Below are 11,650 nucleotides of genomic sequence, written 5' to 3'. Positions count from 1 at the left end.
TGACTTTGACATTTATGACTGTAGATGAAAACAATATGAAAATATATATCATATCTCTTGTTAGTTTATATTGACGGAACGGAAATGAAGGAGAAGATTGAGAAGAGTGTTTGTTTACATGATAATAAAGTTTCTGAATAAATATATATATATATAAAATATAAAAAATGGATATAATAAAGGAATATCTACTGGTACCAGCAAAGTATATGATATTGACAGATGGGAGAATTTGCCTAACAGTTCACAGAAATTGGCTTTCTCGATTATTAACAGTTGGCCCGTTTACATTTATCAATCATGATCGACTATCCAGCGATGAAATTGCTGCGCAACCCTCTCTCGACGAATTGGGTTGCGACTGGCTGAGAATATATGCCAAAGTATTTTTTAGATATTTTATACAAAGTATACAATAATATGTATATGAGATAGTAAAGTTATATTATTATTACTCTTAGGTATATGTAAAGCAGTACAAGAATGCGATTCCTTTGCCAAGAGGAAGACCTACTACCAGCACAAAGAATCAAGCGGAATTAATGTTTTCACAATTGTTGCATTATGTGGCTGAAACTAATTATAGAAATCTATGGAAAGAAACGTACAAAAAATATTACAGTATGTGTCTTAATAGACAATATTTTCTATTTCTAGTTTTCAGTTTTTTTTTGCTAGATTAGGTATTTTACTTAAAATCTTGTAAAATATATTTAGATCCTTGGAATTTTGTCGAACAAAAGGAGCAATCTAATATCACAGCTAATGCGAATGATGTTGCCATTATGCATGAAGTACTTAACAGGATGTACGGTTGTACTTTGGTGCAAGTGCAACGTGGTGTGGTTCTATCGGTATCGAATGGTGCATCGTTCGAAGCACATTGCAATCTCGTACCGGTCCATTTTGTCATAGAAACAACGTCTGCTTTTATAGTTTTTTACGAGCATACCGCAAATTTCTCCCTTCGCGAGTGAGTAATAATTGTTTTGTGCTTATGTGTAAAACAATGTGTAAAAAGAATTTGCCAAAATATTCCTGCATTTTTATCATACTTATGATTATTAATTTCAGGTGCGTAATGTACAGTCCTGCTGCTCTTAATACAAGCCATGGGAAATCATTATTTGTAGTTTATCAATTATTAAGATTATCCAGAGACTTGCATGATCGTGGTCTTGCATTAGGAGAAATTACACTCAGTGACATATTAGTCACAGATAATTTTACTATTAAGGTATATTTTGTGCATCTTCTATCTATTTATATAAGACTTTAATATTTAAATGTGAGATAAAACCAACAAAGAAAATGTTTCAATATTGTAAGCAATATTGTATTGATTTTGTTTTTTTTTTTTTTTTTTTTTAGGTATTACCAAAATTAAGCGATAATATTTATTTAAAACCTGAAAACGAATGTCCCACTACTTCTCAAGACAATAAAGAAAAAAATTCTAGTAACAATCCTTACAGTAAAAAAGATAACATATCTAATTCAAATAATAGCGACATTGGTTTAAATGAAAGTATCGAGAAATTATGTGAGATGTGGGTGTATAATTGTATTAGCAATTTTGATTATTTGACTGCGCTCAATAATTTGGCTGGTAGAAGATACGGTGATCCTGGCTGTCATCATGTTATGCCTTGGGTGACGGATTTTACATCGAGGAACGGCGGCAACTGGAGAGATTTAACAAAGTCGAAATTTCGATTAAATAAAGGAGACAGACAATTAGATCTGACGTTTGACTCACAATCAACTGAGGTATGTAAATTAATGAAAATTTTGTGTCATATATTCACACATTTTGTTGAAAAATTAATTAATTAATTCATACACGCAGGTTGGACATCATGTTTCGGATGTTTTGTCAGAGATTACATATTATGTATATCTTTCACGTCGATATAATAAATCTGTGCTCTGTAAACATGTACGACCTTTATGGGTACCTGGAGAATATCCAGCTTCGATTCAGAGATTACACGATTGGAGTCCTGACGAATGTATACCACAATTCTTCACTGATCCCAGTGTTTTTAAGGTAAAATATTAAGCAATGATGATAAAGTATCTCTCTCAGGTTGATAAAATGTATGTTTTTTTTTTTTTTGCAGTCCATCCACGAAGATTTGCCAGATTTAGAAATTCCAGCTTGGGCAACTTCTCCAGAGGATTTTATTGAAAAGCATAGAGAAGCGTTAGAAAGCTTTTATGTTTCGGAAAGATTACATCATTGGATAGACTTGACTTTTGGTTACAAGTACAAACTTAATTTTGTTTAATAATAAATTATTAATTATTAATTATATTTATACAAATTTTTGATATTTATATCTTTTATGCGATAGATTATCTGGTTTCGCTGCCGTAAAGTCGAAAAACGTTTGTCTACAGTTAGTCGATAATCATACTGATTTGACTAATTCTGGAGTTGTACAACTTTTCACGCAACCACATCCGCAAAAAATTATTCCATCTCCTTATTGGGGTAAAGTACCACCGCGTCTTAGACCGACATTTTCGACCAATAAAATCAGTAAGTGTTTTGCGAAAATTTCGAGAATATATAATTTTCGAGAATCTTAAAATTTTCTCAAACTATTGTACGATTGCAGAAAATGATCAATCTACAAATAGAATCAGTGATGATGAAGGCCACAGTTCTGGTATCGAGGAAGAAGAATTACCCGCTACGTCAACGAACGCATCGAGATCGTCGCCTCTCGTATTGAGTCGCTTGTTGAGCCGTTCTAGAGGTTCATTGCTTTCGGAGGATAACGTTAAATCAGATAAATCCATTAATCAGCCTATTATTCTGCCCAAGGATTTTAATCCCGTCGCGGCGATCGTGCAAGTAGAAACCATGCACGCTTTTATGAATAAGATCAACCATCGGGTCTACAAACCTACAGTGGGATCGCACGATCTTTCCACAAATTATAAACAGATTGTGGCCAGTGGTCGTATCAAGGAACAACAGATACTCGGTTGTCTGATGGTGGAGATATTTCTAGCTGGCAAGTTTCGCGCGACCTGGAACATTGAAAGAACGTCATTCGCGCAAAGATTCATAACGTGTCTAAACATTTTAAAGACATCGGCTGATAATTTACCGAAATGTATAAAAAATATTGTGTCCCTATTGCTTCAGATTGACATTATGCCAAAGAGTTATAATATAAGTAACGTAGAGACGAATGACATTTCAACGGTAATTTTAAAATTTCGCATTATATATTAAATTTTATTTTATTAAGACAGACGCACACATCACAAAAACGATATTTTATGTTTATATATATATATATATATGAGGTATTTTGTTTTATATTTAGGTAAACGATGACATTCCTTTTCGTTATCCAACAATAACATATATGGGTCTTCCGCCACCATCTGCGCATCAGTTTCTTCAACCAATCTTATCCGGCAGTCTGTTCCCATTCTCCAAATATTGTCAATATTTGTATAATATTGTGGAAATGTTGCAAGAATATAATGACTTGATACGAGAATTAAATTCTATCGTGAGGACCGAGGATGACATAGATTTTGCGATTAAAACAAAGACAAAATATTTGTGTAAAATTAGCGAATGTAAGGTAAAAGCAATTGCTAGAGAACTCGAACGACTGTTACCTTACGCAGGTAGTGCGAGAGAAGCCACCTTGCAATTGATAGTTCCTCACATAGTACAAATTATGGAAGAACCTTACAGCGCAGTATTATCAGTGTGGTATCTTTTTGATCCTATCGCAAAGTAAGCGTGTGTCGTAAAGAAATGTCTTTCCAACAAAACTATTTTCTTATAATATTCTTTTTATATTTTTTATCTCATTTTTCTGCCGTAGAACGTTGGGACCGAAGGATACAGCCGATACGTTTCTCTTGCCTATCACAAAATTATACGAGAATGGTTCCATCATGGATATTGCATTATACGCCGATATACTACCCGCGGGAACGCTCGCAAAGTTTCGAACCACTCGGCTATATCACAGAATGTTTCTGCTCAAGCTGATAGTCAGATTGGGACTACGCAGATTTCTAGACAATTTTATAAATCCTTTGGTGGAAGCGGTAGGAGGATACAAAGATTATATACAGGGATCTCTCGGTACATGCACACATAGAACTGGAAATCTAAAGTAAGAAATAATTATATTTTAATATTATACCTTATAATTTTTTATTTGTTACATCTTGTATGAATTTCTATTATTTGCAAATTTCTGTGAAGGAGCTGCGACTTAAGTGGACCCTGCAGTGATGGGGAAGGAGTTTTATCGCCATTGGATGAAGATTCATTCGCGGATACCGAACATAATGTTGCTTCATCTTTTGGACCGACAAACAACGATCCTGTATCTAACGTAATGATGAACAATGACGTTGAAGGTGATTCGAATAAATCGTTAATGATTCGATGATAAGTGTAGTTGAAAAAAAAGTGATCTTCTAAGAACTTGAATTAACGTATTATTACAGAAGTATTTACTATGGAACCAGAAGATAATACGTGGATTTCTTTAAATAATACTATGCCATATGATATCGACTTACATATAGATCTCAACTTGAATGCCAACGACGATTTGAACGACGATGGAAGCAAAAATTCGCCGAGCGGCTCCGTGAAATCGCCTACGATTCCGATACCGAAACAATCAAATATCAGCGGACCTAAATCGGTAACCGAATTTAATAGCATTGGCTGTAATGTCGGTAGTAAAACCTCCAGCGAAGATTTCACTTACGTTAGCACATACGGCGTAAATGTCCATTCCGGTAGTAATCTTTCCGAGAATGTATGTAATTTAGAAGCTAAGGAAGACATTAGGCTCTCCATCGATCTTGACAACAAACGCAACGTAACCGAATCGGATGAAGAATCACTACAGCATCAATTGGACATTTATCGAAGATCTACTCCGAGCGAGTGTACAATTTCCGAGATGAGTGCGGAATCTGTTATTTGGTTGTCCCACAGACTCGGCCCGGTACTCACAGCACGGCACTTGTCGCGAAACCTTTTGCGAATGTTAACGCTATGTTACGCCGGGAAAGAAAATCTAACGGCGGTCGATGACAATTTCGTGTGCTTGGAAGGTGTTTCGTGGAAGAAAACGCTATTGGCCGGTGATCGAAATGCCGTTAAAGTGCTAGAATGTCTCACAGCCATTGCAGGTATGTATAATGTAAAAATATCCGACATTTCAATCCGACGAATAATAATTTACTAATCGGTTTACCAGGGTTATATGGAGAACAAATTATATTGTTACAATATTTCGCTCACGTGGTTGAATTGTTGGCGTTGTGCAAGAGAAAGTTGACACAAAATTTGGAAGGTGGCTTAATTTCTTGTCTGGCTCTATTGAATCACATTACAGTATATCTCAGTGACTCTACCGTGATGGACGTACTTCATGTAATATTTATGATACGATTAATTATATATTAGTACATTAACTACGCATTGTAATATATCCATCAATTAACAATGCATATACAAAAAAATACTAAAATTCTCACTTATTCATATTTGGGAATTAGGAACCGATTGTTAAATCCATCCTGCATCCTACAGTACGGATACTGTCGACTGCGAGATTTACATTTCCCAATGGAACGCTTGCGCGCCTCGCCCTAGCCGAAAAATGTTTGGAAGCCATGTTAACTCTTAGCTTACGTCTCGGCAGTGTAATTACGAAGAATCATTTAGCAGTGCCGATTCAGCGTTTCTTTCTAGCTTTCGACAAAGCCTTCAATGAGAATTCGAGCACTGAGGGTTCGTCACATAATCTCGGGCAAAGGAACGCAACTTATGAACACTCTATTCGGTAAAATATATGTATATAAAAACGTGATTTAATTCTATACTACACATATACATATATACGCAAATACAGTTTTATATATATATATAAAACAGTATATACAAATATTCATTATATTATTTTTAATATTTTATATCTAGAACGAAGACTACAAGTGAGAGTGGATTGGATAACAATGGAATTTGTGTATGGAATAAACTTGATACAGATGTTGCGGATTCGTATTCTCCTCCGATATTGGAAAATAACGACGTGCCGGACTTGCAAAGAAATAGAGTAAAAGCTCAAACAGATTACAATTTTTAATATTTTTAAATGTAAATGCGAATATATACTACTAATTTTACGTTTGCACACAGGCATTTGAAGAATTACGAGCCGTGTTCACTGCTGAGTTTGCTCATAAAGCATATATGCTCTTTTATAGATGCGTCGACAGCGAAATGATGGAACAAATACTTAAAAACCATGAGCGTATAAAAGAACTTTGTCACGATTATGAGCAGGGAATAAAAACGACTTTCCTGAATACCGGTATACATATATTCCTGCATAAAAATGTCTATTGATTATTATGCCGTGTTTTAATATCTCATCTTACTGTTAAAGATAATACAGATAAATATAATACGTCCGTGGCCTCCGTGGATGTGATGGAAAATGTGGAATTAGTCGATAAAGACGTTTGCAGTTTTGGAAATATATCCGTGATAGGAAATAGATTCGAGATACAGAAAGATGATGCTAGATCTCAATCAATGGCGACGGAAGCGAGTATCACTGCCGGTCGCGAGACAACCACCTGTCCGTCATCCGCTGGCAGACAGTTACGCGGCAATTGGCTAGCCTATTGGGAACACGAAATAGGAAGACCAGAGAAGGATGCGATATTTAATATAAAACAGATAAAGCTTCAGAGTTTCAGCGGACATACAAATAGCATAAGATGTCTGTATGTGCTGGATAACGAGAACAGTTTTATGAGTGGTGGCAGAGACAAAACTGTAAAGTTGTGGAGTTTACGAAGCCAGGTAAGGTATACTATTTGAACAAGATTTATCGTTGTATTCAGAGAGCTGTTTACAAAAGTCTCTATGTAATTAGGGCGATGGAAGTACAGTCTCGTCGTGTCAATACACATATACTGGACATAAAAAGTCTATTCTCTCACTTACATTCCTCGAATCCTTGAGATACGCAGTGACGTGCGACGGTGCGATTCACTGTTGGGATCCTTTCATGGGTTCGCTCTTGGGATGTCCGGAAAGCAGTCGTCCCGTCCCTGTGAACACTTTAGCCTCGAGTCCCTCTCCATCAACGACTCTTCTTGTGGGAACAACAGACATTACTCTTAGAGTTATCGATTGTAGAACATTCCAGTACGTTAATGAAATGAAAGTAGGTCATAAAAATGTATATAAATAACGATAGTGTGAAAAATTAAAAAATAACGATTATTTGTATATATAAATTTAAAAAAATAATATAGGTTTCCATGAATCCAACTGGTTTAATAAGATGTATCGCAGTCGCACCTAGCGGTAACTGGGTTGCTCTAGGTCAGGCATCGGGCTTCTTGACGATACTCGATACTCGTACGGGTTTGATTATCGCGTCTTGGAAAGGACATGAGTGCGAGGTGAAGATTTAACTAAAAGTTAAGCCAATATCGAATATTGCTAAAATAATTTGTTGTACGATTGTTGATTTTCGATGCTGTAGATACTGCAATTGGAAGCGATAAATGAAAACACCATAGTTAGTTCTTCATTGGATCAAACGATCGCTGTGTGGAGCGCGGTCGATGGAAAACTTAAATTCCACATGAAGTATAAGAAAATTTATATTACTTAAAAATATATTGAACGTACAAAATATATTTACATAAATTACTCTATTATTTTTTCAGAGGCGCTACAGAACCTGTCCATTGCATGGCGATGCATGAACAGGAATTGGTAATAGGAACGACAGCGAATCGAATCGGCGTTTATACCGCCGTAGAAATGACTGCTTCATTCTCTTCATCCAAATTGAGATCCGATGCTTTCAAAGGCGTTCTTACTGCCATGGCTGTCCTTCCTCTTAATCGGTTGCTATTATTGGGCGCCGACAATGGTGGGATAACATTATTGTGTTGAAAGTTCAGAAAATATGTGTGTGTACAAAACATACGCAAATTGCTGAAACATTATTAAATACAATGTGAATAAACAAACAAAATGTTATGATTGTGCAAATAATTTCACGGAATGCATGAATTAAATGTATACCTATACTGCTATATAATAAATTCCATTTTTACAAGTATATTCAAAAAAGGATTCTTTTTATGCACAAATAACGTCCGTTCTCGTCGCTATTACTTTGAAAGCAAGTTCGGGAGACATTTTATGCACACCAATATCTGCTAAAACTTCCACTGCATTTTTATCATTATTATTTAACGCTTCTTGAAGTAGTATTGCCGAGCCAATTAAGATATTTAAAAGTATACATGCTTCCTTTATCCTGGAATGTTAAAATGATTGGATTATTACACGGGTGTCTCTCGAATTCGAGGACCAAATAATTTTAACTAGTTTATATATAAAACTTACAAAGGAAAATATGATTCTGGTTTGTTGATATATAAACCAAATAATGGGAATAGGTTTCTTAAAACGTCATATTGTAATTGTTCGGCACCGCCGTTATTGAAACGATTGACCAATACAACTTCCTCGAAAAGAAACTGTAAAAAGAAATATTTAAAAAAAACGTTTAAAAATTATTATAAACAAGAATATGGAAATAGCAATTTATTTTTCATTGCTTGATTTTTACTTGATCGAATTGAGTAGCTAAATTTTTCCAAGCTTGATTAAACAACGGCAATGCAAGGGCATTGTGCAATACGTGAAGACGCGTTGCTAGTTCCTGGAACATGGGACAACCACTCGGTGTTACTGATAATGACGCGATTTCTTTCGAAGACTGCATTGCAAACCACCTTAAAATAATAAAGAATGTGTTAGTACGATAATAAATCGAGGATTATTTCTTTGGCAATGATTTGGTGAAAGAGATTTGGTTCTCGTACTTGTCAGTTCTGTAAGCTCTACTTTTTGCCTTTACATCTAAAGCTACCGAGTCGCTGATTTCATTTATCAATTCCTTTTCTAATCGTTGTAAGAGGGCTACAGCCTCATCAAAAACAGTGCCTTCTATTTCTCCAATACTCTCACTAATGTCACTGCCTCTGTCAGTGGCATTCTCCACAGCTTCAAATTGCTTCTTGAAGAATTGCAGTTGTAAAAAGTGCTACGCAAACATAATTTTGTAATAAGTAGGAATTATTTTTAATCCTTTTTGCATAATTATAATTAAAACTCTGCACATACAGCAGTCACGCCCCATTCCTCCAAAACGGTCGCGACATAATGTAACGTGTTGAGAATATGAGGCATGAGCGATGATAACGGATCTTCACAATTTTCGTGTAACAGTTGCAATAATCGCACTCTCCAGTCATCAATCAATTCTAATTGCAATTCGAGAAACTGCAATCTTCATAAGACAAAAATAATAATGTCAATAATTGGTCTCTTGGAATAACTTTTTAACGAGTTACCTATGTCCAGGCTGAGGTAAATGTTTATATCGATCAGAGATCGTGGTGAGAAGTGTAAGAAAAGCGTCCGCGCATTCGGTGACCTTCATGTCATCGATATCGGGACTCGCCAGTTTTTCCCATGCCGTGCTTGAACCTAATATTGCATCCATTTTTTCAGTTGCATCTAAACATATAGATATAACATATAGGTAAAGATACATCTATACATCTATATTTAAAGCATGCATTCATAAAAGATCACTTCTTCACACTCACACTTTTTCTCCATGTTAATCCATTTTATGAAAATGTGAGCTTGCGTGAGTACAAAAACTGTGGCCGGCTGAGTTTGAGGATATAACAGAGTTTCTCGCAATTCTCTCTCAAATCCTAAAGCTTCATCCACCAAGTGTGCAAATAAAGTGTCATCATACTGTGTTATGGGTAATTCGGAATGTAGCTTCTCAACAGCTAATTGAACTAGAGCACGCATAAATTCAGCCTATCAATGTGTATTATAATTAGTAATCAGAGGTATAAAACCAATAATTTATATATATATATATATCAGAATTCGACCAATTTATAAATTATATATCAAACCTTTATATCTAAATGTTCAAAACCTATAGAATCTGCTATAGGCTGAATGTACTTTTGCACCCATTGAACATGATCTTTAATCCAAGTTAATATTTGCGTAAAGAACCATTCTGGCTTATCTTGACGATTCGTCAACTTAGCTCCTGTGAAATGATAAATAAACCTTTGTCGGAGAGGACGTACTAAAAGAGCAATGGGCAAACTAACTGGTGCAAAGTCTGTTAATAACGCCGACGTTACTACAGGTTTTACCATTTCTTCTCTATATATGCATTAAGAACAATATGAGAACAGATTTTGTTAATCTATATTTCTTTTTAATAAATTTAAAAAATAATTAAATTGTATATTATAAGGATACGGTAGCTGTAGCTGAAAAAGATATTCCGTGAGCATTTTGAATCTTGTCATTATCTCTGGCAAAGGTGTATTCAGTGAAGTGCTATTGGTTCCACAAAAAGGCCATTTTAATGTCTTCAATAAGTCATTGTATTCCCTATAAAATATTATTGAATTATTATAAGAATAATAGAGTACATTATAGAATAAATTATCTTTCAAACATATGCAAGAAAGAAAACGCACTTTGATAATTTCTCCTTGATTAAATTATGCCAAAAGTGCAGAGTTTCATGAACATAATTAACCAGGTGACGACACACAGATGTTTGCAACTGACAACTGATGTTTGTCAAATTGGTATATAAAGTTATCACGGATTCATCGTCATTGCAGGATAACGACGCCTCTATTTCATCGCTAAAAACAAATGTGATCGATAGATAAATGATAAAATGTGTTATATACGTCTCTTAATGATTTATTACCTGACATTTTCTATATACTTGATGAAATACAAATAGGATAGCGATTTGTCCAGCTGACCTATTTTGTCGATAGTTTCTTGCAGCTTTAAATTTTTATCGTTCTCACTAAATGTCTCTTCAATCTTCTTGGTCAGATCAGCACAGGTTTCCTGCAACTGTTCGACTTCGCAACTGATAAATTCTACATTTTCAATCATCGCTTTTACTTTGGAGGGAGCAGTGGTTGACGCCATAGATAACTAAAGGAGACAAAAGTATATAATATATTTTTCACATTACACGTTTCTTTGCGAATATTAATACCGACTTACTGATTTTTCAATCTCATCCTTCTCCGTTTTGAGATATTCATGGAAATCATAAATTTCTTCAAAATTTTTTAAATTCGAGCCCAGTTGAGCGTTAAATTTTTGTATAATTTTCTGTTTTACATCCATTATAAGAGAGAAAGATATTCTTTACATCAATAAATTAAAAACGCTGTACAGCTGCTTCGAATTGTGTATTTTTCATGTGTCACTTTAGCAGAAGACAAAATACAAATTGGGTTGCGTTCAAAAATCTGCTCGTTGGACAGAGAAGCGTTCGATTGACCAATCAGGATAATTGGGGAAAATTTTTGCTTCTTTTGTCCTGATTATAATGTTGGCAACATATATCATCCCTACCAACTCAATTTTATCTAGTTACAAAAGTGCTGCTATCTTCCAGCGAAAATGTGAATGATCTTTTATTATTATACGTAATTGTGTATCTAATTTTTAGTTCTTGGTCAC

The 11,650-nt window shown here is 34.9% G+C and overlaps 2 protein-coding genes across 3 annotated transcripts; one reads left to right on the top strand and one right to left on the bottom strand.

Moving 5' to 3' along the window:
- The first annotated feature begins 2 nt into the window (after positions 1-2).
- Positions 3-7,990, top strand: Wdr81 (WD repeat domain 81). 2 transcript variants are annotated; one of them, XM_072893378.1, is made up of 22 exons: positions 3-383; positions 462-621; positions 718-973; positions 1,075-1,237; positions 1,372-1,770; positions 1,850-2,050; positions 2,124-2,269; positions 2,358-2,545; positions 2,625-3,220; positions 3,345-3,769; positions 3,861-4,157; positions 4,250-4,407; positions 4,498-5,196; positions 5,265-5,440; positions 5,566-5,852; positions 5,990-6,125; positions 6,209-6,383; positions 6,459-6,880; positions 6,954-7,247; positions 7,339-7,488; positions 7,572-7,678; positions 7,759-7,990. In XM_072893378.1, the coding sequence occupies exons 1-22, from the start codon at positions 168-170 to the stop codon at positions 7,988-7,990; spliced, it is 5,883 nt and encodes a 1,960-aa protein (XP_072749479.1). In that variant the 5' UTR covers positions 3-167. The 2 variants fall into 2 exon arrangements, with proteins under 2 accessions (XP_072749479.1, XP_072749480.1); XM_072893379.1 differs by lacking the exons at positions 3-383; positions 462-621; positions 718-973 and having other exon boundaries at positions 1,099-1,237; positions 1,614-1,770.
- Positions 7,680-11,415, bottom strand: Rint1 (RAD50 interactor 1). The gene is made up of 13 exons (XM_072893386.1): positions 11,186-11,415; positions 10,875-11,113; positions 10,633-10,806; positions 10,409-10,543; positions 10,048-10,309; positions 9,721-9,946; positions 9,463-9,628; positions 9,233-9,398; positions 8,932-9,152; positions 8,676-8,841; positions 8,450-8,583; positions 8,123-8,360; positions 7,680-8,032 (listed from the first exon to the last, which is right to left on the bottom strand). Exons 1-12 carry the CDS (start codon positions 11,309-11,311, stop codon positions 8,180-8,182), a joined length of 2,196 nt encoding a protein of 731 aa, XP_072749487.1. The 5' UTR covers positions 11,312-11,415; the 3' UTR covers positions 7,680-8,032; positions 8,123-8,179.
- Between the last annotated feature and the right edge of the window lie 235 nt (positions 11,416-11,650).

This window comes from Anoplolepis gracilipes, chromosome 5 (assembly GCF_047496725.1).
Source record: "Anoplolepis gracilipes chromosome 5, ASM4749672v1, whole genome shotgun sequence".
NCBI lineage: Eukaryota > Metazoa > Arthropoda > Insecta > Hymenoptera > Formicidae > Anoplolepis > Anoplolepis gracilipes.
Note: the sequence above shows the minus strand (reverse complement) of the source record. Positions and strands in the feature narration are given on the sequence as shown.